Below are 15016 nucleotides of genomic sequence, written 5' to 3'. Positions count from 1 at the left end.
TTGATCCACTCTGATAACCTGTCTTTTAATTGATATGCTTATTAGATCATTGATGTTTAAATTGATTATTGATATAGTTGAATTAATAGCTACCATGTTTGATACTGTTACCTATTTTTTGCCCTTGTTTTGTTCACCCTCCCTTTTTGTCTTCTACCCTTTTTTACCCTTCTCAGACTTTGGTTTGTCTAAGAAAGTCTTTTTCTCCTTCACTTTAAAGGACATCTAGGTTAGTGGTTTTCTCTTTTTAACAAGTTAAGTATTTCACTCCACCACTCTCTTCTTGTTTGCATGGTTTCTGAGGAGAAGTTGGATATAATTCTTAACTTGATTCCTCTATAGGTAAGCTGTTTTTTTCCCTCCTTTAGCTTCTTTCAAAATTTTTTCTTTAACTTTGATTTTTTTTTGCAATTTGAATATGTCTAGCTAGGTGTAACTTTTTGTGCATTTATCCTGGTAGAGCTTCCTAGATCTATTGTTTTTGTGTCTGACATTAATTTGGTGAAATTCTCAGACATTATTGCTTCAAATATTGTTTCTATTCCTTTGTCTGTCTTATTCTGGTTTTCCCATTATACAGCATTACGCCTTTTATAGTTATCTCACAGTTCTTGGATATTCTGTTCTGTGTAGGTTTCTTCCCCTAATATTTTTTTGTTTGCATTTCAGTTTTGAAAGTTTCTATTGACATATCCTCAGGTTCGAGGTTTCTTTTCTTTGTCTGATCTACTAGTGAGCCTGTCAGTGGTATTCTTCTTTTCTGTTAACAGTGTGTTTGATCTATAGCATTACTTTTTTATTCATTTTTAGAATTTCTGTGTCTCTGCTTATATTACCCACTGGTTTTTACTTTTCCCATTAGAATCCTTAGCATATTAATCATGGTTGTTTTTTCATGGTCTGATAACTTCAACGTCCCTACCATATCTGAGCCTGGCTCTGATGCTTTTCTGTGTCTTCAAAATGTGTGTTTTCTTCTTTGTAAGACTGTAATTTTTTTGTTGAAAGCTAAACATGATATACTGGATAATAAGGACTTCTGGTAAATACACCTTTAGTAATATGGTGGTAAGGTGTGCATTCTGTAGTCTGATGATTAGGTCTCAGTCTTTTTTAGTGAGCCTATCCCCCTGGCCTGTGAACTTCACAAGTGCTTCTCAGTATTTCCAGCTCCTTCCCACTGACTCCCACTTAATGTGGAACAGGATGGCTGTGGGGCTGGAATTGGGTATTTCCCTTCCCCCAGGTTGGCTAGACTCAGACAAAACTCTAATAGGTTAGGCTCTTATAAAATAGTTGGCTATTAGAAGGCAGGGCTTGTTAAGGATAGAATGTTCTGGAGTATTTCTAAATGAATATTTTTCACCTCTCCAGAAGCAGGAGGGGATTTTTCTCCAGTATTCACTGTGAAAACCTGGGTAGAGCTCCTGGAGGTAAAATACACAAAAGTGTGGTGGTCCCCCCCCCCCCAAAGTTTTTAACTCTCAGAAATTCCAATGATTCATCAGTTACAGTTTAGGTTTCTTTTCCCACCTCATCCCACACCCCCCAACTCCCTTCCCTTGGTGGTTTCTGCTCTGGTAAGTTGTGATTCTCTGATCTGGCTAACTGTCTTTCCAATTTAGAGGGCAGTGGTTTGCCCTGTGACTTCACTTTTCTGATGAATCTAAGAAGAGTTGTTATTTTTTCAGTTTGTTCAGCTTTTCATTCATTGTTATGACAGAGTGGGAACTTCTAAGCTCCTTACATGCTGGACCAGAAACTAGAATCTCTTTTACTTTAAATAACACATTTGAACAAGTATTTATTTTTTCCAGCCAAACAAAACAATCTACTTACACACACCCCTACCCCAATCTAAAATATAGAAACGAGTATCTTCTTACTGCCCAACTCTCATTTTGTTTCAGTTTGTATCTTTAGGTGTAGGTTATCATTATGATTAAGATACTGTTCTTAAAGATACAAAAAGTTGTCATTTGTTATATTGACAACAGCCATATTTAAGGCCAATAATTTTATTGCTTTCATTAATCTCAGCTATTCCCCCCCCCCAATGTATTCCTGTTTCTTGTGTGCTTTTTTTTCTCATTCATTATTGGTTGACTATAATAGAGTGGATAATTATTTATAAGAAAAGTACAGAGAATCATTACATGTTTTAAAAAATGTTTTTCTTCACACATGAATGATTTACATAAGACCCCTTGAACAGTTCTTTTCTTCAGAACTCTTAACTTCAGGCATTCCTTAAGTAATTCCCTAAGGAAAAATACACAGTAGGTAATATCTTATTTCTTGCCTCACACTTTCATTCTCACTGAAGTTTTTGCTAAATAGAATTTTTTATTGAAAATCATTTTCCCTTAAAATTAAGAGTATTATTGTCAATGTTGTTGTAGTTAGTAAGTCTCATACTGGCTTAGTTCTCATTCCTCTGGAGATAACCTATTTTCTATCCCTTTATCCCTGGGGTTTTGAAACTTCTCAGTGGTTTGTCTGTAATTTCTGTTGATTAGATATTAGGCCCTCTAGATTGAGCCTTTATTCTTATTCTTTCCTGGTCATATTTTTCATCTCTTTGTTTTCTATATTTTGGGAAGTTTCATTGACTTCTAACCCTTCTAATCAGTGTTTTATTTCAACAGTCATACTTTCAAGGTCTAAGACACCATTTTTATTGTTGTTTGCTTTTACTACATTTCACTCTTCTTTAGGATGCCATAGCTTCTGGAATTTCTTTAAAGAATAATTTCCCCAAGTTTTCTTCTGTTTCCTTGAATTTTCCTTTTAATCAGAGCCAGTTTTCATTTGCCTATTTTGATCTTTCCTTGGATGTTAGAGTCAGGCAGCAGTAGCACTGAGTGGGAGCTCTGTGTAAATGGGCGGGTGTATAGAGTGACTGGGAGGAAGTGGAGCAGTTGTGCTAGGGGCTTTCTAAAAGAGTGTCACAATAGGAGAACTTTATTCTGGGAGTGCTGATAGATGTATAAGCTACAGTAGTTCCTCCCAGTTTTTCTGTTTTTCTGCTTTCTTTAGAGCCCTCAGAGTTGTCTGGGTGATAGGTGACTGGGCCCAGACCATTCTCCGTGTTGGGGCGTAGTTGTTTAGTATTTAGACCTGTGCCTTTCAGGACCCCGTCTCACTTCCACTCTGTGTTCCTGCCATATTCTGTCCTGGAACCTCTCCAGAACCTGGAAGCTGAGCTGGCTTCTCTTGCCTTTCTTCATCTTTCAACCCTCATTCATCACTTTGCATCTTCTTGGAATTTTTTTTGAAATCTCCTTCCTCCAATAGTTCCTTTCCAATCTTATTGCTCTACTTTCAATTTAATAAGGTCTTAGGAAAAAGAAGATGTAATATGCTTAGTCAGTCTACCACTATAGGCATACCCCAGAGCTACTGTGGGTTCAGTTCCAGACCATACAATAAAGCAGATACCACAATAGAGCAAGTCACACAAATTTTTTGGTTTTCCAGGTCATGTAAAAGTTTACACTATACTGTAGTCTGTTAATTGTGCAGTGGCATTGTGTCTAAAAAAACAATATACATTAATGTTAAAATACTTTATTGCTAAAAGATGCTGAACCTTCAGCAAGTTGTAGAAGTATCATCGAAGATCACCATGACAAATATAATAATAATGGGAAAGTTTGAAATATTTCAAGAAATTACCAAAGTGTGACACAGAAACACAAAGAGCAAATGCTGTGGGAAAAATGGCACTGATACACTTGCTCAATGCAGATTTGCAACAAAATCTTCAATTTGTAAAGAGAATGCAATATCTGCAAAGTGTGATAAAACAATATACCAGTACATTAAAATTTTTTTTTAATTTTTAGAATCAGATCTCCTCCCTTTTCCTTTGACTCTGCAGTAATACTATAAATGTTTTTATTTCTTCAGGCTAATCATCTAAGATACTAAACAGAAATATCTTACTTTCAATAGATATATCTCCCCTCAAAAAGATTACCAGTGGGTCACAGTTTTGTAAATTCAATCATCTTTATTTATGATTTATCTTAAACATTAGTAACTTTTTTTAAAAAATCACACTTCAGTCAAGGAATTGATATTTTATTTATTATTTATTGTTTATTATTCATTTTAAACTTGCTAGGAGAACCTAATTTAAAGGTTAGCTATTTTTCTGCAAATAACTACTCCTTAATTATCTTTCATCCATTGTTTTTAAAAATTGGAATAAAAAGATACCTTTTTACTCAATTTATCTGTCTACATTATCACACATAACTGAATGCTACCCACTGATGAATAGTTAATTCAGTGGTTTAGTGTAGAGATTAGAATCTGCACAGTTAGAGAATATAGTACTGCATTTGAGCTAGTTTGTGTTGAAACCCTGAATAGAGACTGAATTACTGGGATAGGAGCCAGTTGCCTTCTGCTAAATGAATTGAGTCCAGATGACTCTTCCAAAACAGTTGTATTTGCTTTCGCATCCAGCTCCACATTCCAGGAAAGGAGTTTTAGTCATTAGGAAGTATATTCTGTTGACTCCAGTACAATTCACAATGGCTTCAGCAAATACTAAATGCAGTCCTTGCCTCTGGAGACTCCTCAGTATTTAAACTACCAACAGTCAGTGGCCCTGGTTAGGTTTAATTTATCTGGCTGAGGTGCCACTTAACAGTTTCCTCTTAATTCACTGAGTTTACAAATGCAAACTGCCTAGTGTAGAGCTCACTACACAGGAAGTAAATTTAAGGATTCTCATTCTAACTCATCTTGAAGGGACTCCATGTGGCTCAATATAAAGCTAAGTTTCCAGGTTAAATCACAGTAAATGTAACTTGATTACACTTAGTTACACTTAGTAATTAATAGACACATACTTGGGTTAAAAAGGAAATAAAACGCCATTTGTTGTCTTCAAACACAGCACTACTGAATGATTAAAACTGGAGGGCTGGAAAAAGATGTATCAGGCAAATACTAACCAAAAGAAAACTGAGATAGTAATTGTAATATCAGGCAAGATAGAATTTAGGTGAAAAACATCAAAGGGATAAGAGGGACATTTAACATTGATAAAAGGAACAATCTAAGACAGTATAGCAGTCATGAACTTGTGTGCACCTAGCACACTCTTCATCTACATAAAGCAAAAAAAGCTGGGGAAAAGCTGACAAATCTACAGCTATATTGAAGACTTTAAAACATCTTATTTAGAAATTGATAGAAAAAGCGACAGAAAAGGATTAACACAATTAACAAGTTTGATCACATAGCTAAATTGAAGGATAACTTTGCATCCAACAAAGAATATATAAAATTTTCAAGCACACATGAAAGAATTATAAAAAGTACCCCTATATGAAGCCATAAAGGAGGTATTAAAAATCCCAGAGCATCATTAGAAACCAACAATAGGGCCAGCTTTACACAGAGAGAGACATGCTTGGAAACAGAAAAAAATGATCTAAGTAATCCTTGAATTAAAGCACAAATCACAATAAAAAACAGTAAGCAAATAGAGCTGAACAATTATGAAAACACTCCATATCATGACTTACAGGATGCAACCATTCACTTCTTTGAGCCCTAGATGATTTTATTAGAAAGCAGGTAGACGTGGACTTAACACTGGCTTCTCATCTACTTCCATCTGTCTTCACTGTGATTCTTTCCTTCTATAATTGGTAAATCTGGTGGCTACAGAAAGTTATGTATATAGAAGACTATATATTTTTGTTCATGGGTTTCCTCATATAGACACTTGCATTAGAGTTGCTCCCCTGAGTTCCTTTTGGGCCTAGGCTTATTGCTTTAATAGAGAAAGGTTTTATACTACAGCTCCCTTGAATGTTCAGAATTTTTGTTTTGGGATGTACAGTCTTCCTCAAAAAGCTGCCCTTTAAATCGAAGTATCAGGAAGCTTTCAGATACCGCTAGCAGCACACCTGACAAAGTGGCTTTAACAGCACTGGTTCTTTTTCTCACATAGGAAGTCAGAGATTGGCTGTTACCCTGTTGCTTCAGCAGCTCAGCAGTCAGGACTTTGGTTCAGCTTCTCACTGATTCTCTTGGCCTTCCCCTGACAATCACAAGATGACTGTAGCAGCTCCAAGTTTCAGGTCCCCACCTGACAAGCAAGGAGGTATAGGGTTTCTTTTTGTACAGCTCTTCTTAATCATGGTGGGAAATCTTTCCGGAAGCCTCAGAGAGACATCCTCTCAGCCATTGACCCAGAATTGGGTTTTACTGGTAGCAAGGAGGAAGGGAGAATGCTTGTGAGCTAGATAGCTATCATTGTCTGCCAGTGTCCACCCTAGAGTGAAAAACAAGTTTCAGAAGGTGATGATCCACTTTGTGCCCGTCCAAACTAAGCAACAAAGCTAGGGTTCTTTGTGGTGGGAGGTCATTTTAGGGGCAGTCTCAAAGGCCCATCACATCAGTGCCTCTGCCTGGGCCTCAGGTATGCACCCTGGGAGACTGCTAGAGAGAAAGAGGGGACACAGGAGTCTCCCTGGTCAGTCCACCCTTTCCAGATAAATACTTCCAATCTCAGTAAACACCCCAAAAGGAAAAGAGACATTTGTGTTTTTTCCTTTTTAAAAAGTAGGCAATTGCTTAGATAATTTTTGTTAACTAGACCTCAAGTGTTAGAATTGCTGTTGTATACTTTGAAGTTCAAGAAAGCACTTACCTACATATGGTTGAATAACGAAGGGCAGTAGATATTCTATTTGGAATTCTTACTACCAGCTAAGATGGGCTTTTAAATAAAGACCCCTCTGGATTAGAGACCTTTGACGTATAGATTGAAATCATAACTGCTTTCATAGGATTTTGAGAAAAACAAGTCTATAGCAGCACCCTGACTGGACCAAACTGACATGTACCCTGCCCGAATCAAATCTTATCCCCAAACGTCTGAGCCAGATGTCTGTCTGTCAAATGTGACCCTGACACCTACCCTGACCTGTGTGCAAGAATCATGTGAGAGATAAAAATATCTCTCTCCAGTTGCTTGTGGCAGCATTTGAGAGCTTGGAGGTGAAAGTTGGACTGTGAAAGGTTGGGGAAAAGTTAAATAGTTACAATGAACTCTGTCTTGGAGGATCTTTGCCTGTGAGGAATCTTTCTCTTATCACTATGACTTTAAAGAACTGAAATTCTTTCTTACTAAAGAGGAGCCTCCTCCTAAGAAAAATGCTAAAGCCCAGTTTTAAATCCTGATAAATACAGGAATATTTCTTTACTTTTTATCATAATCAATCATTGGTAGGATCACCTTAGATAGAATTTCCCAAGTAGATCCTCCAAGTATTAAAATAAAATTTGAAGGAAAATTAAGGAATAGATAAAGCTATTACTGATTGGAAGTGATTAATTAGATTAATAGAAGTGAAAATAAGTGCCACTAAATTTCACTGTACAGATGGCAGCATTATTTGATTTACACTAAACTATAAAAATGCATCTATTTCATTAAGAAAAATGCTTTTATGTTTTTCCTAACTGCCTCTGACATAGAGTAAATCATGTATGTTAGTGTTGAATACAGAAGTTACTAAAACTAAAAGTTTTAAGTAAGTTATATTGTGTTGCCATAATATTATTAAGTTGATTTGTGCCCTTAAAATGTGGAGATTGTTTCCTTTTCTGCACTTTTGGTTTAGGGAGAAAAAAATATTGGACAGTGACTGCTAAGGAGAACTCTTTATCCACTTAGCAGAAGAGAAGTATGAATGATGTCTTCTGTGAACCTCTATGAATCTTTCCTTGTGCTGCCCCTGACCTCTCCCAACACCCCCACCCCTGGCCTCCTGCTTTCGAAGCCTGATAGCTCTACTCCCAGACTCTGTCAGTGGAGGCCTGTGGCAGAAGCACAGGTGACACATCTCAGGAGCTAATCTGAGCATGTTTGGGCTGCCTAGGATCAGAGTATGGAGTTGACTTTCCAGATGAGGATAGCCTGCCAGCTCAACCCACTTGTTTAGGCAACTTCATTGATTAATTCATGAAATACAGTCTAGCTAGTCTTAGGTGGCTGTGAAGTGCAATTATTTCTAAAAATGTAAAAAAGCAATTTAAATAAGAAAAGGTATTTTCCTTTCAGGTAGACCAAAAGCCACGCGGGGAAAAGAATGGGGAAAGAAACAGGCATGTTGGTGAGAGAAAGTAAAAGAATTCCTTAACATTCAGAGATGAGCTGTGGAGGTCAAGAAAGTAAAGTGATTGAGTTAAGGGGGAGAGTGGTCAGACTGGTGAGGAACTGTGCTGAGTTTCTTTGGCAAGCTGGTTTTATGGGGTGAAAAAAATGAATGGACATAATATTCATTGGGGAGGGGGTGGTTTGGGATTGTATGTCCTGATTTTCATGCCAGCTCCACCTTCCCAAGGGGAGGAGGAATTTTTGTCCTTATTTAGTCTTGATCGGAAGTGTCATGGTGTTGGTGCATGATGCATATTTCTTACCTGCAAGGCTAATTTTATTGTAATGAGGGCATAATGAGCAAAATGTGAGAGATTCCTGCCTTATCCCACCTTTCTTTGTCTGCCTCCAGGACAGTTGTCAACCCAAAATGTGTGGTTTCTTATCAGCCTGGAGGTTCCTGCTTTTCTTTGCCTGCTCAAGGACACCCCACCACCACTACCCCCACCATTGTTCACAAGATATATGGTTTCCTACCATTTGGCCGGTGCCCCCTTTTCTTTGCCCATGTGTAGCTATCTGTCTGCTCTAACAGTTAAAATAGAAGATCTGAGAAACTTTAGATTAGAAAAAGTTAAAACACACAGAAGCTTAAATCTCTTACTCTTTTGTAAAAATGAAGACTTATATGCCACTTGCTCTTTCATTTGAGTTATGCTATATTGTTTTGCGTTTATCCAGAGAAGCATAATACATGGAGAATATAAATTATTTTACTTAAGATATGTCTATATATTCCTATATAGACCTAGGTAGAAAATCAAAGGAATATGTAGTTTTCAGAATATAAAATAATATATACTTTCAAATAATCTTACCATTAAAAAAAAGAATTCCTTGATGGATAGTTAGCAAAAAATTTCAAAATATAGCTCATCCAAGAATCTAGACCTTTAAATTGGCTTTTATTGTTTCTATTCTTAAATATCTCTAAAGAACTTTTGGAGTACTTATTTAAAATTTTTGTTCATTCTGTACAGACTTACTGAGTACCTGCTATCTTTGGAAAGTATATTTGCCTTAATTTTTAATTTATTATATAAAATAACATGGCAGTAGTAACAGGAAAAAAGTTACCACAGTCCCAGGTATTTCCAGGGAAATCCTTCCCTTATCTCTCACCCCTTCTGCTCCTAGCAGAGATAGATAAAACAGTCAAAAGCTAAAAAAAGACATAACCTGACTCAGAAGCAAGGTGGATGCCTCCATAGATCAGAAATAGAGCAGAATTACAGAACAGGATGGGAAAATTGCAGCCTGTGTGTCCTTGGGTGGCTGATGGTTGGAGCCCTTGGATTAAGGGGGAGGCCAAGTGCTCAATGGAAAAGACACCAACAGCTGAGACTTTTAGAAAGACATGGGTCTAGGTCGGGAAAAGACATAGATGCGGTGGACAGTAAAGGATGGGGCCAAGGCATCTTCTGATTCCAGGGCCTATCTGCAGTATTCCCTATATTACCTTGGGACAGGAACCCTGAATTATGGCTTTAAGACCTGGCTCTAGCAAACATGGTAATGGCAGCATCACAAGTAAGCTCTTCACCAATTGGAATGTGAATTTACTTTAGGTGAAATGAATTTTATAGCATGGTCTGACAGATAACTTAAATATCTTCAGGATGTTCAAAAAGTAAACAGAGGAATAATTTCTATTTTTTTATTCTTATTTTTTATTGAAGTGTAGTTTATTTACAGTGTTAGAATAGCTTCATTTTTAAAAGAACAAAAAACCATGGAAACAAAGATGTACATAATGGAAACAGATGGATATGTAAAGAACAAATAAAAATGAGCAATATCAGATAAATAATGGACTAGAAATAGATAACTCTAGCCTGGATATGGTTGAAAAGAAAATTAGTAAATTGGAATAGAGTGAAAATTTCACCTGTAATGCACCAGAAAGACACAGATCTTAAAAAAAAAAAAAAAAAAAAAAATTACCAAAGGGCTAATGGGAGATACAGACTATATACTACAAAGACCTAACCACTGTAAAAAGTTGCCCCCTCCCCATCATTCTCTGTCGATCACGTGCTCTGTGCATTTCTTTTTATATTTATGTTTTGTTGACTGATGCTTTACTGAGCTCGTGCAGGGTGCTGAGCTCTGATCTGGGCATACTGTGTACAGAGAGCCAAGAACAAGTCAGATAAGGATCGCCTGGCTCTCATGGACCTTGTGGTCTAGGCTATTCATCACTCTACCTCTGGCATCTACACAGTTATCTGGCTCAAATTTGGTGTTCAGTGTAATTGGTTGAATGGGTAAATGAGTGAGGTAATTCATACCTCAAAATATCTTTAGTATAACTATGGCCTTGATTATCTTGCTCTGTTTAGCCAGTTTTGCAGTGGTGAGAGAGACAGGGAGGAGATGAGAAGAATCCTCCCTCCCTAGAGTATACTCTGCTGTTGTCGGTCTGTGACACAGAGGAAACACTGGTAGGACCCTCACGGGCCTGGAGTCCGCCTGAGCTGTGTCCGTTTGTTTATTTCTGTTTTACAAATTGCCCAAGAAGATTCAGAATAACACCAGCAATGTAAGCAATATTAATGTGTGATTTTTTCTTTTTTACTCTTCAGGCTGGAGTAAAAGGGACATTGGGAAGATTAGTTGGAATTTTTGAGGTAAGCCTGTTAAAATCTTTGGTGCAATTGGTATCATATTAATAACCACATATACCTTTATCTTAGTCCATTCAGGCTGATGTAACAAAATAGCATAAACAGTAGAAATTGATTTCTCATAGTGGCTTATACACAGTAGAAATTGATTTCTCAAAGTTCAAGAAGCTAGAAATTCCGAGATCAAGGCGCCAGTGGATTCATTGTCTGCTTAGGACCCACTTCCTGGTTCATAGACAGCTGTTTCTCTCTGTTTTCTCACCTGGCAGAACAGGGAATGTCTCTGGGGCTTTTTTATAGGGGCACTGATTCCATTCATGAGGGTCTTCTGTCATAACCCAGTCACCTCCCTAAGGCCCCACCTCCTAACACCATTACCTTGGGGATAAGGATTTCAACATATGAATTTTGGGAAGATGTATGCATTGTCCACTGCAGTCTTAATCTAGGAAAGATGCCATCTTTGTTTCACTTTGTTTTCAAAACAGTGCAGTGTCAGCAGAGAATAACGCACTTTCTTTTTTAAAATCCCATGATCTCAAACAACTAGAATTATTTTTAAGAATTGCTTTTCCCATCCTTGCCTCTCTTCCTCTTCTCCAAAAATGTGAGGAGGCATAGACAAGTATAGAGGAGACAGATGGAAAATAGAAGATAAGTAGCTATAGCAAAAGAGAGAAGCAAGGACATAGGCTGGAGTTGAGATTTGAGAAAGAAGAAATGAGGGAATGAAGATGAGCAGGGTTAGTAGGAGAGGGGGAGATGTGTGACATAATCAGCTTACTTGCATTGATGGAGCCCCTGCCCATCCAGTCTCTTCCGTTCTGATGTTCTAGCAAGTTAAATTTACTTTGGTGCCTTTTTCTCAAGGGGTCCTGAATCCATCTCTCAGTATTCCTGAGAAGTTGCACTTCAGGGAAGAAGGAAAAAAGAGAGTGGTGAAGAGCACACCCTCAAATTCAAGTGTGGCATATTTTAAATAGGCCAGCTGGCATTATTTCATATCTGATTGTAGGACAATAAAAAGTAAAAGGAATCCTTGTGTCTGAGCTCTCTGGACTTATGCATAAGAGTGTGTTTCATTTATGTAACCTCAGCTCTGTAAGGAAAAACCCTTTACCCTTCTCTCTCTGCCCTTCAGAACCAGGAGAGGAAGCACAGAACGTATGTCTATGTGCTCATTGTCACGGAAGTGCTGGAAGACTGGGAAGACTCAGTTAACATTGGTAAGTCGGCCCCTGATAGCCTCCAAAGAGCTCCTCACACCAGCCCTTGCCATGCCATAGGTCATTACCCAGAACCACAAACAGGAGCCTGATAAAAGAAATAACAGGGGAAGGGTGTAGCTCAAGCAGTAGAGTGCATGCTTGGCATGCACGAGATCCTGGGTTCAATCCCTGGCACCTCCTCTAAAAATAAATAAGTAAACTTAATTACCTTCCCCGCCTAAACTAAACAAACAAACAAACAAACAAACAAAACAAAACAAGAAATAACAGAAGGATGTGTTTAAACGGGCATGTCCATTTTTGAATTTGTGAAAGGTAGTATTTTGAAATGTTTAAAAGGAAGCCAAAGTTGGGTTGTACAAAGTCAACAGTTAGAAACATGGCTCATAAAAATAAAGCATGTTGTTTCTAAAACCAAATTAGATCCTTCTGAGCAGATAATTGATGAAGGCCTCCACAATGCGAGGCCTGCTGCTGGCAGCAAATCCCAGACGAGAACAAGACCTTGGCTGTTCCTTGTGATGCATATTCATATTGTTGGAGAAAACTGTTGGTTTGACGATGTGAGCCCCTCTCTCCAGAGTCATACAGTAGGTTCAGAGTAGTGAGAGTAGTTTCCAGTTATATTCATGTAACCCTTCGGGTACACCCAGCTTTCTCCTAAGGAATGGTTTCCTTTGATCTCAGATCATTATTGTGTGTATATCTTTTGAGCTAAAAATTGAGGTGATTAATGGTTGGCTCATGGTCTAATCTTTTAGCTCTGAAGGAAAGTATATTCTAGAAAAGTGTAATACTAATTTCTACTATAAATTGACAAACCAATAAAATTCACTTGCCAAACCCTCTCCCTTTATTGCTAGTATGTGCTTTGCCACCATGCCCATCACATTGTTGATCTGGATATTTCATAGCCCTTCAGCTTTTAATTGCTTTGTATTTAGTAAGAATGCAATAAGCTTAAGTATAGATAATTCAGCTGGGATGGGATGTATTAACAATAGATTCCTTGACAGCCAATGCTGGGGCCTGAAAAAGAGAGAGATCAGTGTGATGAGGCCCTGTCCTCAAAGTACACTGTCGGATGGGGGTCACACACTTGTAATACTGATTTTAAGGTACAATTACTATACTAATATCCAAATAAGCCTTGTACTACCACTTCTGAGAATTGACCCTAATGAAATGATCTAAAATATGGGGAATAAGTTTATAAGCCTTCCTTCAGATGAGCCTTCATCAGATGAAAAATTGGGTCTTGAATGTACAACTCAGCAAATGATAAGGTCCATTCATCTGATGGAATGTTGTGCAGCTGTTACACATACGCATTTGAAAGCTATATACCATGGGAAAGTGATTATGAAACTGTGTTAGTGAATGAAAACAGGGTATAAGATTAGATATACGCTAATTAGAGCTACATTCAAATAGAAATTTGAAATGAAAACAAAGATGAGGTACTGGTTTTCACCTTAAGAACTGGCAATGATAAAAAATCATTAACAGTACTGGCAGGAGTGTGGTGAGGCCAGCATCCTGACACACACAAGCAGGACTGGGGATCGGTACAGCCTTTCCGGAAAGCACTTTGACAGTATATATCACAAGCTCTGTAGAGTTCAAATGTTCTTTCTTATCATCTCAGTTCTAAGGATCTTTCCCTGAGAGTTTAAAAAAAAAAGATTTTTTGAATTGTAGCATTATTTATAATAAATAAATTTCAGACTAGTGATGTCTAATGATAGGGAAATTGTTAAATAAATGACATTACATCCATGCTAGATATTATGATGTAATAATGCAGCTATTAAATGGCATACTTTTTACAGCAGAGAAGAGTGCTTAAGAAACAATGTGAGGTAGAAAAGAAGCAATAACAACAACAACAACAACAACAACAACTAATAATAATAATAATAATAATAATAATAAAAAAGCAACTCTTACAGCATGTACTCTGTACCAGCTGTTGTTCAAATGCTTTACACATTAACCCTCACAACAGACTTGTGAGATAGGTACTATTTATTATCTCTATTTTATAGATGAGGAAAGTGGGGCACAGAGAGGTTCAGTAACTTGCCCAAAGCTTCACAGCTCATTAGAGCCAGTGATATGATTGGAGCCCAGCATATTAGCTTCAGTGTCCATGTTCATAAGAACAACACTTCATCGGAGCCTCTGAGGATTCGGAGCACCTTAAAGCATGATCATAATTACAGTTGTTCAATTACTGTGTCTTTGCAAATAAGACGAAAGAAAAGCAAATGCAGTAAGGTATTGAGAGTGGTTATTTCTGGTTTATAAGATTATGGGTAATTATCTTATTCTTTATGCTTTCTTCCGTTTTCCCAATTTTAGCCCAATGATCTTTTGTTACTTTTGTAAGAAAAAAAAATAAAGGATTTTAAAACATGCATTTGAAAAAAAAATTAAGATACACTGAAAAGTTAATAGTAATTGTGTTGGGATTATTTTTTCCTCTTTTTTCTTTTCTTTTCTTTTTTTTTTTTTTCTTTAATGAAGGTACTGGGGGATTGAACCCAGGACCTTGTGCATGCTAAGCATGTGCTCTACCACTGAGCTATACCACCCCCTCTTCTTTTTTTAAAAAATATATTTTCTTTTTTGTAGCTATGTCACTCTTACACAAATTTTTTGAAATAAATAACTGATTACAAGTCAGCCATCCTGGCAGTTCTGGAAGCTGATGCTCATGTTGATTTTTGTAGGAGATGGGGGTGCTGGCGGGGCCTCAGGCACTTATGGACAAGCCAAGGAAGGCCCAGAGGCCCAGGAGCTCAAGAGGAAACCACTAGAAATGGTTTTCCTTGGAGGACAGGTTTCATACAATTACTATCAGCTCTTCAGTTTTCTTATTTCTTACCTATTTTCTGCATTAGGCAGTTGTGTAGTATTTTAAGCATATAAGCTGCTTGTATTACCCCTGTAAGAAAAGAAAACAA

General features: G+C 37.4%; 1 protein-coding gene across 1 annotated transcript in view; it reads left to right on the top strand.

Moving 5' to 3' along the window:
- LOC102523571 (diphosphoinositol polyphosphate phosphohydrolase 1) overlaps nt 1–15016 on the top strand; it is an 89312-nt gene that overhangs the window by 65780 nt on the left and 8516 nt on the right. Inside the window, exons 3-4 of the mRNA XM_032462862.1 lie at nt 10777–10821; nt 11960–12044. Coding sequence (XP_032318753.1) covers nt 10777–10821; nt 11960–12044 — 130 coding nt within the window. The remainder of the gene's footprint in view (nt 1–10776; nt 10822–11959; nt 12045–15016) is intronic.

Source organism: Camelus ferus, chromosome 20 (genome assembly GCF_009834535.1).
Source record: "Camelus ferus isolate YT-003-E chromosome 20, BCGSAC_Cfer_1.0, whole genome shotgun sequence".
NCBI lineage: Eukaryota > Metazoa > Chordata > Mammalia > Artiodactyla > Camelidae > Camelus > Camelus ferus.
This window is presented reverse-complemented; position numbering and strand designations above follow the sequence as displayed.